Genomic DNA, 17,502 nt, shown 5'->3' on the forward strand with positions numbered 1-17,502 from the left:
GGAACTTTCAAGCTGGCTGCCTGCCTTTTTGTCCCCCTTCGGCTCTGTGCGTCTAAATCGAGTACCTATTCTCTGAATAGGGTTGTGTGTTTTCCCCTGGGGAGCTGCCCCAGGCCGGCTGCAGGTACAGATAGAGTTGAATTCGGGATTGGGCCTTCTCTCTGGCCCAGCCTGGCCGCTGGGTAACCTCTGGCCGGGAATGAAAGGCTTCCCAATAAGTGCCTTGTTGGCCCGCAGCCGGCTGTGTGGTAGGTGGGGGCCCGGGTGAGAGGTCAACCGAGGAAGGATACAGGAACCTGAGAGCCGGGCAGAACTTTGCCAAAAGCTCCCTTAGTGAGCTGCCTTCTCAGCCGGGCCCTCCGGAGCATTTGGGAAGGAGAGCTGGTCACGAGGAGCCCTGGCTGCCCTTCTGGCCCAGCCTAGACCCTTGGGCTTCTCAGCTCAGGCTCAGCCCAGGGAAGGAGGGCCCCTGGGATAAAAACACTGGGCAGCTCAGGGCGGGATTCAGAAATCAGACACCCTGGGTCTCGTCCCCTTGGCCTTGGGCTTCTCTTCAAGCCCTCCCTGGTCAGAGTGGCCTCCTGTCCCTTGGAGGGATAGGGCAGGGTTATCAATCAGATCCAACTGTTTTCACAAGGAATTGAGAGAAGTTGGGTTCTGCTCTGCCTTTGATCTAATCCTGGGTATGTCCCAACCCCTCTCTGGGGGCCCTCTATGAAATTTAGGGGCGGGGCAATGGGATCTTAAAAATCCCTTCTGGCCCTTAAAAAATCCGGTGTGAGGCCCTGTGGTGTAACAGGAGGGGGCCGTAGTTTCAGAGCCAAGAGGATGGACACCAGCTGGTGCTCCGTGGCCGGGCGCATCTCGGCATCTGTGCATCTCGGGCCCATGGGCGTTCCCATGCCCCACTGCCTCTTCATCTGACAGTAAAGCACCCCTGTGAACCGGGTTTGGCCATTGACAACCACAAGGGAAGCAGCCAGCATAAACCAGGAAAGATCAACTTTGTTTGACTTGGGTATTTTCCTACCAATCCTTCAGCGTAGGAGGAGTTGACATTCTGGAAATTCACTTCATCCCCAGTACCAAAACCATCTTGGGATGCCTGACTCTGGATTGGGGAGCCCTTGCTTCTGGAAGCAGATTCTAAAGCCTCCAGCTTTACCCTTCTCCCAGTTTCTCCTGATCTCCCTCTCATCCTTTTCCAGGCCTAGGAAGGTGGTGGTTTGAGTTTCAGGAGTCTCTGCCTGCAAAATCAACACAAGTGAGTAGTTAGAGAAGCGCTAATTAAGGAGATTAGAGGCTGACTCTGAATGCAGGTGTGCCCGCAAAGCCCGAGCTCGTGCTTCAGACTCAAGTGGGGCTCAGCCCTGTGCGCTCCAAAGCTCCTCCAGTGGGGAGGTGGAGCCTGCGGTCCTCACTGAGCCTCTTCAAGGCGGAACCGTCAGTCCTCCTGAGCTACATGCCAGTATCTAAAGGATTTGCTGCTACTTTACTTTAAAGGAGGCAGCTGTCTCTTACAGGAAGCCCTCCAGATGGCCCCAGGCACATCGCTTTCTCCCTCCTTTCTTCCTTCATGGGACTCTACACTCAGGCTCTGGTTGTGCCACGGGGGGAGGCCTTCCACATCACTCTCCTGCCCAGCCCGTGGTGTGGAGAGCTGCGATATTTTGCACCATTTTCTCAGCCCTTACTCCCCAGGATAAGACTCTAAGGCCCAGTAGCAGGGGCCAGGCCTCAGAACTTGCGCTTTCTGGACTGACCATCCTAGAGTGGCCACAAAACCCTTGGTTTGTGCATTTGTTTGGTTTCTTTGCCCAACATCCCCCCCCCTTTTTTTTCCCAAATGGAAGTAGGTTTCTGGTTATAAAAATAATCCATGAGCCGAAGAAGTCAAAAGGCACCTGTAATCCCAGCACTCGGGAGGTAACTATTGAATCACATCTTGCCAGACTTAGTTCTGTGTAAGCTCATCCACATTTGGCATACAATAAAGAAATTATATTGTGTTTGGTTTTTTGTTTTGGTTTTTGTTTTTTTGCAACCTACATTTTTTAACTTAACAGATCCCACGGGTATCTCCCCAATAAACACAGGCCTACGTCACCTGCATGGATGGCTCCATAGTCCTATTTTATGTTTGAGCCACAATTTATATAACTAATCCCCTATTGTTGGATTTGGAGTTTTTTTCCCAACTTTTCCCCATTGTATATGGTACTGCAACAATAAATACCTTCCCAGATAAATATCTGTGAACATTTTTTTTTCTTTCCTTAGAATAAAACAAGGAATAGAATTGAAAAGTCAGAGGACTGGCATATTAAGGTTTTGTAAATGAAATGCCAGTTCACCCTCTCCCCAGTGTCACAGAAAAGTGGTGGGCGCCTGACTGGCACTGATGGTTGGCTTGCTGGCAGATATGGGCGGACTGAGGTCTGGGAAGTGGTTCGGCCTGTGAACTTGGTGTCCCAGGCGGCTGGCCCCCGGCCACTGCCCCGAGGAGGAAGCAGCCTGGGGTGGGCGGAGGGGGGACGCTTGCTCCTGGACTCCCCTTCAAAGGCTGGTGGTATTGGAGCCTCCCTGGATCGTGCCTGGGCCAGCCTTGGCCTTGGAACCTGCCTAGGCGTTTAGAGGGGGCGTGGAGAATGGTAGCGTGTGCGGCTGGGGATGGAAAGGACAGGAATGAGCCTGGGTCATGCCTCCAATCTCTGTGCCTACAGGAGGCCTCAGCGGGGCAACCATCATTGACTCCCTAGACACCCTCTACCTCATGGAGCTGCAGGACGAGTTCCAGGAGGCCAAGGCTTGGGTTGAAGAGAACTTCCACCTGAACGTGGTGAGTCAGACACCCTTGGGGTGTTGGAGCCAGAAGGGGTCCGGAAGGGCAGTGGCCAGCTCCACCCGGTCACTTCTGAGACCCAGAGACTCTGGCCCCAAGCTGCACAGCAGAGCAGTCCTGGAACTGGGGCTCTGCCCTCTCTGCTGAGCCCCCCTCTCCTAAGACCAGCCTCAAGGTGGCGTTGAGCTCTGGCCAGTCCAGGAGTATTTACCAACCTGTTGTCCCCTGGGAGGGAAGACAGCCAACGACCCTTCCTTCCCCTCCGTGGGAGGTGGCAGGCACCCAGGAAGTCCCTTCTAGGGTTGAATCTGTCACACAGAACAGTAGCAACAGGAGGGGAGAAGTGGTGTATCTGCTCTGAGCCGCTCTAACCTGGAGCCCCCAGCTCACTCCATGCCGCCCTCTAGAGATAGGTGAGAGGCTGAGGAGCCATCCGGATGATGGTAACAATGACAATGACTAGTTCACGGGCTTGTTGTGAGAGTTAACTACCATGGAGGGTTACAACAAGCATTATAACACGGTCAAGTCTGATATGGATGCGAGGGGGTGTCCTCCTCCTTCTCGTCATCATCAAGGTTATTTTGAGGCATGTTATGCCTTCTGGTAGTCTGCGTGAGAAGGTCAGAACCCTCCCATTTCCCACCGTATGGAATGGGAGAAGGTGGGAGAAGGAAGGGGTATCTTCATAGGCCCACCCTGTCCCTGTGCAGATAGTGGATAGAGAATGGGCATCGGGCAGCTGCCTATGGTGCCAGGTGCTGGCAGGTTCGGGGAGCCTGGGGACATTCAAACAGACGGGGGCAGGTTAGGGAGGGTCCTTGGAAGAAAGCAAGATGGGGTCACATCCCCTCTCTGAGCCTTGGCTTTCTCACCTGGAAAACGGGAACGGAAACCTCACGGAGCCCTGTAAGGCTGAAAGAGAGAAGAGCTTTGCAGGTGCTGTGTCAGTGGAAAAGCTCTCCCAGATAAAGGGACAGTCATCGTTGTTGTCGGCAGTAAAGGGCAGTGATGTGGGGAGCGCTGGGCGGGGCAGGGATGGTAATAGCAGACCCCTCTAGGGAGCCACGCCAGGCACCGTGTGGGCGCCGGGCGGACGTCTCACCTGTACCACTCAGCGCCCCGTTGCCACCTGCTCAGGATGAAGAACCTCGGGCAGAGAAAAGCTAAATATCTTGCCCAAAGTCCCAAAGCCAAGTAAGAGGCCGAGGTGGGATTTTAACCTAGATCTGGTCCTTGGCATGGTGCCCCAACACCCCTGATTCGCAATCCAGACCTAAGAAAGAAAACAATGATTGAGGCAAGTGTGGACATGCCCTGAGGGCTACAGAGCTGAGGCTGAGGATTGCTGATTACCTACAAGTACCTTTCTGGCACCCCTCCCTCTCAGCCTCGGCTTTGTCCCATTTGCCCCAAAACCTCCTGGGAGAACCTTCCCCTTCCCCCTGCCGCCCCAAGGAATGGCCGCCCTACCGTCCAGCTAGGCCAGGAGTTCCCTCAGGAAGGGGAGGTGGCTGGACTAGAGAATCTGCCTCCCCTCAGGCTAATCTTCAGCCCACAGCTCCCCACCAAGTTCTCCAGCTCCTTGGAGAACAGCCAGGCAGAACTTTGCTCTGATGGCCTCCGGCAAGGGCTGGGGAAGAAAGCCAAACCTGGTGTTTATTTGCAATGCTGTCAACGAGCTGTGGTGGCCTGCCAAGCAGGTGTCGAGGCCTCTCAACTTTTGCTCCGAAAACCACCACCCAGCGAGGCCCCGGAGCCCAGCACAAGTATGGCCAGATCAACGGGGGGTGGGGGGCTGCAGCCAGAGTGACCTATCTCGAGGACCTGGCTGTCCCTGGGAGCCCTGCAGGCACCTCACAAGTGTCCCCCGCCCCTGCCCTCCCCTTTCCCGCTGCCCTGCAGAGTGGAGAAGCATCCTTGTTTGAGGTGAACATCCGGTACATCGGGGGACTCCTCTCAGCCTTCTACCTGACGGGAGAAGAGGTAAGTTGGCCCTTGGAGGACCCTGGACCATTCAGGTGGGAAAAGGCTTTAAAGAACATCCAGTCCCACTCCCTCATGTCACCAGTGAGGAAGCAGGGATTCAGGGGGATTTGCCTGGGGCTGCCCATGTCCGCCCAGCCTCCACGGTGCCACCTGCAGGCTCTCTCTCTCATGTTTCATCTGATGTTTCCCTTCTCTTGCCCAGGTGAGCCCCGCTGGCTCCCACAGTTGCTAGTAAATTCTCCAAGGATGATGACTAGTCTACTCACACCAGCCCTGTAGCTCCTAGCACAGCACCCAGCAGTCTGGGCTCAGCACTGGCTTGTAGAGCTGCTGGACTGGTTTTTGCAGGTGCTAGTTTTCAGCATTGAGAAAGCTAAGACCATTGTTTTGCCATTTCCACCCCTGGGGCCCCTCAGCCTTGTCCTGCTCCACAGCCACTCCTCCGCTCCCCCTCCCCTTCCGGGTGCCGGCCAGAGGTCAGCTGCAGGTCTCAAGGGGCAACAGGGAGATGGGGCAGCCACTGGGGCTGGTCTCATGTCCGAAGTGCAAGGCCTCAGCCCCAGGCAAGCTGTGTTGGCTTCCAGAGGGTGGACTGTGCAGTGTGGGGAGAAGACAGAGCCCTGAGCAGGGAGGGAGTCAGAAAACCTGGGTCTCATCCCCACACCACACCTGCCTGTGATCTTGAGCAAGTCCTCCCCCACCCCTGGGCCTCGCTTCCTTCCCCACCGTGGGGATGGACTCACAGAGCTCTTGTGAGATGGATCAGGAGGGATAGGAGTTGACCCTGAGCTGACCAGCTCCAAAGCCCATATTCTCCGTGCTACAAGAGAATTTTGAAAACCACAGAGCTCTGTAGAAATAGGAGGCTCTTCCTCCCTTCGAGAAGTCCCATGAAAGTGCAGCCCAAGTATCGGGGGGTGAGGCTGGCCAAGTCCCCAGCCATGGGTCATCATCGATCAGTTGTGTTCCCTGTTACCCGGAGGGGTCACGCTGCTCAGCACAACCGCTGCTCTGGGGTTAGATGCCTTGGCCTTGGCCCTTTCCCTTCCCTGCCCTTCTTCCTGCTCTGTCCACCCTGAGACAATATCATCCCTGCCCCTGCCGCGGGGAGAGCCACCAAAAAATCCCTGCTAACCTCCAGTGGTGGTGTCTGAGGAAGTCAGCTGCAACCAAGGGTTCAGAGGCAACAGGTGCACTCTACTTCCTGTCACCTCGGGCCTCTCCATCAAGCCTGATCTCCTCAGCAGAGATTACCACTTGTACCAATTTGTCTCCAAACCAGTGTGGTTGGGATCCCTTGGCTTTGAGCCACACAAAACCTGAATCGTATTTGAAAACCCTAGGATAGGAAAATGACATGGAACAGAAAAGGCACCCTGTTCTTCCAGGCACTTGCGCAGCCTCCCTGCCACTCATGGCTGTGGAAGGTGGCCATAGCGTATAGATAGGGACAGGGGAGGGAGCCATGCAGCTCAGGGCTCTCAGGGGTCAGTTTGAGGGGCCAGCGATTAAGGGAGGAGCTGGTGCCCCTCAGTCCTGATGCTTGACCCAGCCTCCACCCTCCTCATAGGGTATCCTGGCTCTGAAAACCTATCTGAGGCCTTGGCTCCCTAGTGATGTAGTCTGGCTGGGTCTGAGGACCCAGAGGAGGGGAGGTGCCCCAGGACCAGCCAAGAGGGTCCTTGGCTTCATGCAGGGTAGGAATCAAACACAAGCCAAGAGGAAGTGAGAGCAGAAGACTGAGGGCGAGTATAGGTACAGACAGAGCATCTGGGAGACTTGGAAAGGAAAAGGAGTCTTGTCTTTGGTTGGGGTCTGGGGTTTTTACTGAGGATTGTGGTCTGATGTACATGCCCTCTCAGATACCCAGAAACTGGTCAGAGCAAGGACAAGGAGCCAGGTGTCCTCCATAAGTCACTTACTCCTTGGAGTCGGGGGTCTTGGCATTGAGATGTCTAGCGTCACTGTCTGGAATATGCACAGGACAGCCTCACCCGCTCATTCTTGCCTGGCCATTCGCTTGATGCTATCTGTCATGCTGGAAGACTTCAAAGAAATCGTTAACTCCTTGACCCTTGCAAGGAGGGCTACATTATTTGTACTATGAGGCATGTGTAAGGCAGGTGCAGGTCCTGGCAAGAATAGAAGCAGGAAAAGGAGTGTATAAAGCAGTCCCCCCACTTCGTGGCGTTGCCTCAGTTTCCCCATCTCACTTTAAGGATCATCAGTCTGACTCTCCAGGATGCAGACTGGACAGTGAGGTGTGGACAGGAGTGCCTGTGACTTAGACATAGTTCCCAAAGGCCAGGGAGCCCCATGTGGCTCAGAATCCTGAATAGACAGGCTCCTGAGGTTATGGGCACAGCCCCTGTCCTCTAGCCATGCCCTGCTGATCCCTCTCTGTTCCCAGAGACTGTGCCACATGGGCCCAGTCTCACTGATCCCCAAATACCCCATGAGGTGGGGGGTCTTCATCTATTTACAGATGTAGGAACTGAGACTTAGAAGGAATGTGCTCAGGTCGCAGTCCCTGAGGGCTGTGCTGGGTCAGCTCGTGACCCCGTGGCCTTTCCACCACAGGCCTGAGTTGTAGCCCCCACGCAGCCTGGCCCAGTGTCACTCCTTGTGACCAGGGCTCAGCTGCACCGGACTGGGGCCTCCCTCCTCTCTGTCCTTGGTCTCACACGTAGTGGGTGCCTGTGAAGTGGGGCTTTCCATTCTTCAAATATCCCAGGAGTATTTGTGGAATGGTGCCGGAGACCGCAGCCCCTTTCTGGGCTGCGGCCTTGCCTTGCTGCAGAGGAAACCTGGGGGAGGAGAGTCCCCTTCTGGGTAACCAGCCCCGCAAGACCCACAGGAGAATAGCAAGCCTGCCGACAGCCACTCCAGGTGATGTTTGCACGGCTCTTCAAGTTCACATGGCCCATTCACTTACATACATCCTCTCGTTTGAGTTCCGGACGAACCCTGTGAAACAGCCGGGGCACATGTACAGTTAGTTCCGTTGCACACAGTTATAGTGCTCAGAGATAGTAAGTGGCTCACCTAAGGTCACAAAGCTGCTAAGTGGGAAGATCCAAACCTGGGCTCTCACTCCCAGCCCAGACATCTTTCCACTCTACAGAATGTAATTCTTGCTGGCCTCTCTCACCTCTGTTCTGGAACCTCTGGGCCCTGCCTGTTGCTTACCATGGCTGTCTGCAGCCATATAGCTCTGTGTTCTCTCTCTGTGTTGGAAAGGCAGCTTGGTATCAGTAGCTCCACAACCTTGGGCAAATTGCTTCTCTGAGACTCAGTTTTGTCATCCTCAAAGTGGTCAACATCTTCCCCACAAGGCGGTTGCAAGGATTAAAGGTCGTGTAGAGACACTGACACATCGATGTATTGTGCTTTATAATAAGTAATATATATTTTTGGTCTGCATCCTGCTTCTGGCAGAGCTCCTAAAACCGTTGGAATTTCCTAAGTGATGAGAGCAATAAATATGTCTTTTGTTGTGTTAATTGGGTGACTTTTGGACCCCACCAAAGGATAGAGGCTGGTTGCTAGGAAAACCTTGTACTTAGAGGGTAGTTATTTTCAGTCCCACCACCCTGACTTCCGGGGACAGGAGAGGGGCTGGATGCTGAATCGGTAGCCAGTTGGCAGTGGTTTAATTGGCCCTGCCCATGTGATGAAACCTCCATAAAAACCCAAAAGGACTGGGTCACAGAGCTTCTGGTTGGCTGAGCACCAGGAGATTTGGGGAGAGCGCCCCACCTGGAGAAAGCATGGACATGCCCTCTCAGATACCCATACCTTAACCCTCTGCATCACTTGCATCTGACTCTTCCTGACTTCTGTTCTTTTATAATAAGCCAGTAATCCAGTGAGTAAAATGTTTCCTGAGTTCTGTGAACCACTCTAGCAAATTAATCAAGCCCACAGAGGGGTTTGTGATAACGTGCTCCTAAGAGCACTTAAGAAGAAATCTTCTAGGAGTCCTCAGGGCAGAAGACAGCCAGTCGGCTGCCTGGAGCCTCAGGCTCGGGTTCAGGTTCTGGAGGGTTCCTTTGTGCCTCAGTGCTCAGCCTCCCAGGGGTCAAGTGATGATGTCAGGAGCCTCGAAGGAGAGCCCTTTGTTGTTGCTGAACCGGTGGCTTCTGGGGCAGAGGGCTTTGGAATCTGGGTCCTAGACAAGCTCCTCGGGGATTGTGGTGTGGCTGGCCCCTGTGCCCACTTCTGGGACCCTCTGTCTGGCACTGGACACTATCCTCTTCTGTCCCCATCACTGCCAGGCCCCACATGTGACTCTTCCCTTCCCACCCCTCCTCTCCCCAGCAACAACCACACCTGCCCTCCGAGGCCTCTCTGCCACATCCCAGCCGGATCCGGCAAAAACTGCCCCGCAGCGATCCCTCCACAGCTGCCTCAGCCCATATATTGTGCATACTGGGGTTGGGAACTCAAGATGACTTTGTTTTGCAACACTCAGGAGGTCCAGCTCCGGAAATGAAAGGAAACGTGTGTTGTTCCACCCGGAATAGTCACGTTTTAAAAAATAAATACTACTTACTGTGGGCTTGTTTTTATTATGAAAAAAAGCACAGAAATAGAGATACGCCAAATGAAGAAAGCAAAATTCCTCCACGAGCCTACCCCCTACCCCTAGGAGACCATTGTTAATATTTTAGTGTATTTCCTTCCCAACCCTTTCTCACGCATCCGTGTGCATGTAATTTTTACTAACTTTGAATTACACTGTTTCAAAGTATATTTTTCTTTTAATGAACTGGAACCCCTTTCTTTGCTATTAAATAATCTGCATCATGCCAGTGGCTGCACGGTATTCTATTGCCTGGACAAGCCATAATTTAACCACTTCCCTATTGTTTGATATTTAGAATATTCTCATGTTTCCCATGTTTCCCTTGAAATAAAGTTAAATCTTTACAACATCCTTCATTACTTATTTAGTTAGAATAAATTCCTAAGAGGGAAACTGTGGCGTCAGAAAGTCACAGGTGCTTTTGAATTAGAACAGTTTGAAGGGGTCAGAGCCTCCCGCAGGGCCCTGAGGCCTGGGACCCCCATTCACCTTTTCCGTTCATTCCCATCTAAAAAATGGGAACCGTGGGCAGATTCAGAATGTCAAGGGGGAAAGGCCCCAGCCCCCCACCCCTGGTGTTACACGTGGGACGGCAGTGCTTTGCTGGGAAGCACACAGCAGCCAAATTGGGAGGCAGGGATTGAACCTGGGGCGGGGCAGGACTCCTAATCCAGTGCTCTTCACACCCTGTCCAAACGTACTTCCCCCGCACCCAGCCCGTGGCATCCTGGTCCATTGGTGACGGCGGCCCTGGCTACTTCATCCTCCCGGCGGCCACCCGGAGCACAGCTGGAATCACTGAGCCTTCAGAGTCCCGACACTGCCGTGAGGACTTTACAACTATTACCTAATCTTCATTCCTCCCAACAGCCTCTGAGGAAGGCGGTCGTGGCCTTGTGTTATGAGTGAGAAAGGAAACCGAGGCTCGGAGAGAGGTGCCTCGACTAAGGGCACGTCACCAGGAACTCGAGGAGCCGGGTTCATAGCCAAGGCTGTCTGATTCCAGAGCCTAACACAGCGCCACCTCCCACTCCGGGCCAGCAGCTCCTGGGTTCATCCGCCGGCGGGAGCAGCTTCTCGAAGTGATGGCGCCCACCCAGCCCCGTTCACGATGCCCCATGCTTCTTCCTTTACAGGTGTTCCGAATCAAGGCCATCAAGCTGGGAGAGAAACTCCTGCCCGCCTTCAACACCCCACGGGAATCCCAAAAGGTGTTGTGAACTTCAAAAGGTAGGACATCTTCTGGTTTCCCACTTCTGGCTTTGGCTGCTTCCGTGTGGAAACTGAGGCACCGGGAGAGGACAGTACCCGCCTTGGGAATCACAGCCAGCCAGTGGCACAGTGGAGGTTAGCCTTAGCCAAGGACTCTCCAGGGCCGGTGTTTGTCACCACACCTGGGGCTTAGGTTTCATAAGACCTGATCTTCCTGAGGTGTGGAGGGGCAGCTGTTCTGTGATCATCCCCCAACACTGCCTTGACTCACTGCCCTACGGGTGTACCCCATTCACTTCCCTCCCCAGCTAGGGTCAGCAGCCAATAGGCACATCACACCCTCCTGCCATGAGGAGGTGCCCCAAACTGCTAGGGAGTCTCGAGACTCTGAGCAGAGGGACCCCTGGTCTGCCGACTGCCACCCTTGGCCCCAGCAGGGCTGGGTCTCAGGAACCCAGTGTCAGAACCCAGAAGGGCTTCTGGGGGCATCAAGGTCACAGAAGCTCAGTCTCCCAAGGATTGAAGGCCCTGGCCAAGGTCACATAAGCCAGTAACCGACTGACCATTCCAGGACACAAACCCAGGACTTCCAGCTCCATTTTTGATCATTCTTATTGGAATTTCCCCCTCTTTAGAAATAATAACTTCTCGGGGCACCTGGGTGGCGCAGTCGGTTAAGCGTCCGACTTCAGCTCAGGTCACGATCTCGCGGTCCGTGAGTTCGAGCCCCGCGTCGGGCTCTGGGCTGATGGCTCAGAGCCTGGAGCCTGTTTCCGATTCTGTGTCTCCCTCTCTCTCTGCCCCTCCCCCGTTCATGCTCTGTCTCTCTCTGTCCCAAAAACAAATAAACGTGAAAAAAAAAATTGTAGAAATAATAATTTCTCATTGCAGATAATGTGGATTATACCAAAAGTGTTAGATAAGAGCAGAAAACTCCCATGTGGTTCCACTAGTCACAGAAAGCACCGGTAATGCTTCTGTTCTACTGGCTCGGTATTAAAACGTTGATTCTTATTGGCTGCTTCCATGATTTTGCTTCCTGATCTGTTGCTTAATTCAGTGTGTGAACCTGAGACTTTCTGGGTAGTCACTAAGTCACAGAATGCCCGAGTGGAGGGGACCTTGAGTGGTCCAGGTAGAGAAGAGCAGAGCAGGGGCTGCAGCTGGGTCCAGCTCCAGAGCCCGTGGGGTGCCTACCTGCCCCGCTCCGCGCTGCTACCCTTCCCTCTCGTGGGGACGGGAGCGTGTTTATATCCACTCACTTTCCAGGTGTGGCGACTGAGACCCAAAGAGGGGAAAGGACAGGGTCAGAGTCCAGAGGACTAATGGCGAGCCAGCTTCATGATGTGTGAATCTTCACGAGCATGAGTCTGGCTCCTGGGGACCCCCGTGTGCCCCGTTGTCTTGCCTTTGCTCACTCTGTTCCTCCACCGGTTGCCCTCCTCTCCCAGCTTCCCTGGCCAGCAAAGCCTGGCTCACATGCCACCTGTGCCATCAAGCCAGGAGCCTTTCAGCCTCTCCTGGCCTCCAGGCACTTCGTTTGCTTCCTTACAGCCTCGTCTCGTGCCTCTTCCTGTTCCCTGCTGGCCTGGGAGCTTCTTGAAGGCAGGATCTTGAGGGCAGATATTTATATGACCCCATTATTCACACAGAGTCTCAGAGAGGAAAAGTAACTTGCCCGAAGTCTTACAGCTAATATAACTGGGGCTAAGATTCCAACCCATTTTGTTACAGACTGAAAGCTCTGCTCTGAACACCTGCCTGGCCCTCCCTCAGGCAGGACCCATGCTGCCCCCCCGCGCTGCAGGAGCAGACCCCTGGGAGATGTTGTAGGAGGCACCCAGGAGCTCCCTGGGGCCTTTCGCGAGGTTCTCCGAGAACCCCGAGTCCACCTCACCAGACTTCCTGTTCCCTCTCCTGAAGTGATGTCTTTTTTTTTAACTGAAAGATTTTTTTTAAGTTCATTTATTTTGAGAGAGAGAGAGAGCAGGGGAGGGACAGAGAGAGAGGGAAAGAGAGACTCCCAAGCAGGCTCTGCACCATCAGCACAGAGCCTAATGTGGGGCTCAAACTCATGAACCCTGAGATCATGACCTGAGCCAAAACCAAGAGCCGGGCAGTTAACTGACCGAGCCACCCAGGTGCCCCCTGAAGTGACGTCTTACCTCAGGACTCTCAATCCAGCAGTGGCTCCAGCCAGCTGCCCGGGAGGGAAGGAGGGCGCCTCACCGGAGGCAGGGGCTCTGGGCTCTGGTCGCATGTCGGCTTCCTCTCTGTCCCGGGGAGGTCCCACTCTTCTGGTCCGCCTGCCTGGGGCCTCACAAAAGAGAGGGGACACATACACTGCTTTGCCACTTCACTTACTGTCTGATCAGAAAACATTCCTGGGGTGTGACATCACATAAATCCCAGCAGAGGCCACAGAGGGGCCCTCAGGGCCAACTGAATCCTGTCCTCAGTGCCGGGGCTGATGTCTCAGAGCCGGGCCCTTGGAGCTCTGCTCAGATCCCTTTCCCACAAACACCGATCCTGGAGAAACGCAGCCAGCCGTCAGGGAGGAGACACAAACACAGTATCTTAGGGGCTCTCTCTCCCAGGGCTAGCTCCCCGGCCTCGCTGCCTGAGTCTGGGATAGGACCTTAGCTTCGCCGTCCTTCCCTCCTCTGTGCGTGGCACTGCGCGCCCCCAAGCTCTGCAACCACAGCCCTGCAGGGCTGTCTGCCTTACCCCTGTCCCTCAGAGCCGGGACCGGATGCGACACAGATCCTGACATTTCTGATTAAGAAAATGCATTTAGTTTTAGGCTATTTGCATGCTGTCAGTGCTGTATACATATGTATGTATATGCATATTTCCTGGCAACTCCTCCCTTTCATTTTCTGGGTAAGAGAGTCTGTTGCTAAAAATGCATCCCTGTTCCACCCCGGGGGAATGTCAGGGATGAGTACGGCCGGCCCGCGTGGCGCTGAGTTTGCGCTTTGGAGAGGGCCAGCTGGTGAGAGCTGGGGCACATGCTGCTGTCCCTGCCCCGGGCAGGGCTCGCTGTGGGCAGCTCTATGAGGAAGGGCCAGACGGGGTCCCAGCAGGAGGGGTGCGTAACTAGGCCCCGCCCGAAGTGAGCGTGACTGCTCCTCCTGCCTGGGAGGCAGAGGCAGGGACAGCTGTGACCTGTGACCTGCGGGCACCACTGAACCCTCTGAGTGGCAGTGGCCAGTCCAAGGACTAATCTCTGTGCCACACTCGACTGCCGCCCCCCCAAATCATACAGGCGGAGATACGCAACCTCGCCTGTCACCCTCTCTAGCGTCCCTACACTCACACACAAACACTTCCATTCGCACACCCCTGCCACACACACACATACACACCTTAATAAGTGCTAGTGTTTGGTGAGCATGTCACTGTGTGCCACACGCAGTGTGAACACATGATATGCATTCTCTCTTTTCAACCTCACGGACCCCATTTCACCAGTGGAGAAACCGAGGCTGGGAGAGGTGAGGTCACTTACCCAAGGTCACACAGCAGTAGAGTGAAGTTGGAATCCGGGTCTGTCTGGCTCCAAAGTGAACAATTATACCAGACCCGTGAGCGCGCACACAGACACGCACAGACACGCGGGAGTTTCTGCCATGCCGGGGAGGGGCACTGATGAGCAACCCTTCCCCCAGGGGGGAGAACACAGGCTGCACCTGCACCTGCAGGCTTCAGAGACCGGGACGGGGCAGAGGGCAGACCTTCCGTGAGCCCGTGGCCTCGCAGGGCTGATCCACGTGCCTTCTGGTCTCTGGATGCTGCCTAGAATACATGCACACGGTAGCTAGGATTTGGATTTGGATTCGGATTCAACGCTACCATTTCTGTCACTTACTCTGTGGCCTTGGAGAAGTGTGTCCCCCTCTCTGAGTCTGAAATAAGAATCGCAGGATCTACCTCTGAGGTTGGCTGTGAAGATAAGACAAGGTGCTAGAGCTGCCTGGCACCCATCAGGAACTCAGTCACTCAAACGAGCAATAATTTTAATAAACTACAAACACATAATTTATATGTGCATGATTGCATAATGTTAAAAATGACGGTAATTGCATGCCTAATTTATAACTCACAATAACTCTATGAGGTGTGGGTACTGTCATTTAACAGATGAGGAAACTGGGGTCTAGAGAGATCAACCGACCAGCCCGAAGTCGCCTGGCCGGGTGCTGAGGGATCCGGCATTGAAGGCAGGCAGGGGAGAGGGAAGGCGACCGCCCACTGCCCGCCTCTGCCCGGCACTTGTGTGCCTGTCTGCCAGGCTGGTTCCGCTGCAGGAAGCCCACTCGGGAGGGTAATTGTTGGGAGGGAGGGGAGAGGAAGGAGAGGCTCATGTGAAGGCAAATGAGAACAAAAGACGGGGGAGGGGGTGACTGGCGGCTTTTTTGACCTTGAATTTCTCTGCGAGGGCAGGAAACATCCATTATTCAAGAATCCCTCTGTGGGTACCCACGGCTCCCACTAAGAAAGCAGGAAAGAGAAGTCTCACTTAGCCTGAAGGAAAAGGGACAGAGAAGGGACACCTTCCCCTTCCCTCTGGGTCGATGTGGGGTCATCTGGGTGGGAGACCGTTAGGGGATGTGCAGAGCCCAGTCTGAATCCCGCCTCCACCACCTCCCGGCTCCAACCTTCCAATAACTTACTTCCCTCTCTGAGCCTCAGTTTCCTCTTTGCATATTGGGAATAATGGTATTTTACCTTGTGGGGTTTAAATGAAGTAAAGATGCAAACAGCTTGACCCAGGGCCCGGTATCTTTAGTGGCTCAATAAACAGAAGCTGTTTTATTTATTATCCGAGAGTGAGTCTCCCCTCTCTATGCAACCCATCCCTCCGGATCTGCCTCCTGCCTCCAAATCAGGGAAATACCAAGGAGGTGGAGACAGGAAAAAGGGACCAGTGGTCATGTCTTTATGGAGGCCACTGGAGTCCTCCCTTTGTTTCTGGAAGTTGAGACTGATGAATTTGACTTCAGAAACTATATCCAGGCTGGATAATGGAGTTTAGAGAGGAGAGGGGCTGCCTCAGAAAAGCCCCAGCCCACCCCAGGAAAAGGAGTGTCCCTCAGATGGCAAACCATGATCTCCTAAACCCATCTTCTCCCACGCCTGCCTCCCTAGGTCCTGTCCTGGGGAGACAGAGAGACAGAGCCCAGTTCTTGGGGAGGCACAGCTATCCCAGCAAGGAAGCAGAGGGGCTTCGGAGGCCAGGGCAGAGCCAGCCCCCCTCAGCCTGTACCTTGTAGCCCCTACAAATAGGGGGCACTCACTCCACGCTGCTCTGTCCCACAGGAAAGATCATCATGATACATTATGAGGAAACTGAGGCACAGGGAGAAGCAGCAGCTTGCCCAAGGCCACTCCCACCCTGCACTTTTCTCCTCCCCTTCACCCCACAAAAGACCTAGAAACAGAGACCGGGACCAATTACTCTTGCCCAGCTTGATGATGCAGGAACTAAGGTGCATAAGGAGGGGATGATTTGCCCAAAGCCGCTCAGCTAACAAACTTGACCCTGGCCCCCTGGCTACAGGTGCCAGGGAGATTTAAGTGAAAGCACCTGGGAAGGCAGCAGCCTTACTTACTATCATATAATTTAAAGAGAGACAGCCCACACGATGGTTGGGACGAGCTCTGTCGTCAGGCCAGCCTTGGGCCCCGGGTGCTCCACCTAACTGTGATCGAGAATGGGTGACATCACCATCCCAGGCCTTGTTGTCCTCATCTGTGAAAGGGGCAGATGGGAGGGTTACCTGAGACTCTGCACGGTTCCTCCTTAGAAGCACCCAGGTCCTGGAAACGGTTAGTCGACAGCCTTCTCCAGCGAGGTCACAGGGCCAGGCTAGGATCTCTCTAAGACGTTCGTGAGACATGCCTGATCAACAGCTGAGGAAACCTTTGCTCCGAGAGCCCCTGTGTCTTTTGTTCCTAACCTCGGGATCCAGCAGCTCGAGGCGTGTGGGCACGCCAGAGACACCTGCCTGATGGGTATGGGTTCCACAGAATTCCAGGCAGGGGCCATTGTGTGCCCTTGGGCAGCACTGACAGTGTGGGGAGAGAGGGGGAAAGGGCCAGGAGGGGTTCCTGCTTTTCATCTGCCCCCATTGTGACCCAGCCACAGCCATGTACTCTCCACAGGCAACACCACTGACTGTGAAGCGGTTGGCTTGCCTTCAGAGGACAGAACGTGTTCTGTGGGGTCTTTGTGATCGATCTCACCTGTAAATTGGGCATGACTTGGGGGCCAGGTCTTGGCCACCGAGACAGCTCTGCTGCCGTCCTTGGGCCCAGAGGCCTCTCAGGGGCTGCTTGACGATGGAAACAAAGAGTCGTGCAGGCAGACGGGTCTGGCTTCAAATCACCTGCAGCAGGTCAGTTCGCTGGCCTCAGTGTCCTCATCCACAAAATGGGGCCATTGGCAATACTGACCCCCGGGGAGGAGCATCCGAGAGCAGATGGCCTGACGCTAGTGGGTGATCGATGGATCCCCCACTAAGCAATCCCTGTCACTCCCAGCATGGGAGCCAGCCTCACAGACAGTGGGGTGACAGGTGCTTCTGTCTTTTCACAGCAGCTCCAACAGGAGCTGGGGCTGGGCCATGGCAGGGAGCAGCAGCATCCTGGCGGAGTTCGGGTCCTTGCACTTGGAGTTCTTACACCTCACCGAGCTCTCTGGCAACCAGGTGTTCGCAGAAAAGGCAAGTCTTCTCCCAGCTCCTCCCTGTTCTCCATACCGGGAGCGCCACAGGAAAGTGGGTCAGCGATGAGCAGGGTGGCCGGTGGGGACCTGGAAGGCGACCAGCTACCGCTGAGACGGCCCGTGGCTGCTCGTGGAAGCCGT

General features: G+C 54.6%; 1 protein-coding gene across 1 annotated transcript in view; it reads left to right on the forward strand.

Annotated features, from left to right (window-relative positions):
* Window positions 1-17,502, forward strand: part of MAN1C1 (mannosidase alpha class 1C member 1) — a 141,260-nt gene that overhangs the window by 103,921 nt on the left and 19,837 nt on the right. Inside the window, 5 exon segments of the mRNA XM_043574097.1 lie at window positions 2,724-2,839; window positions 4,748-4,828; window positions 10,556-10,607; window positions 10,610-10,649; window positions 17,236-17,359. Coding sequence (XP_043430032.1) covers window positions 2,724-2,839; window positions 4,748-4,828; window positions 10,556-10,607; window positions 10,610-10,649; window positions 17,236-17,359 — 413 coding nt within the window.

This window comes from Prionailurus bengalensis, chromosome C1 (genome assembly GCF_016509475.1).
Source record: "Prionailurus bengalensis isolate Pbe53 chromosome C1, Fcat_Pben_1.1_paternal_pri, whole genome shotgun sequence".
NCBI classification, from domain to species: domain Eukaryota; kingdom Metazoa; phylum Chordata; class Mammalia; order Carnivora; family Felidae; genus Prionailurus; species Prionailurus bengalensis.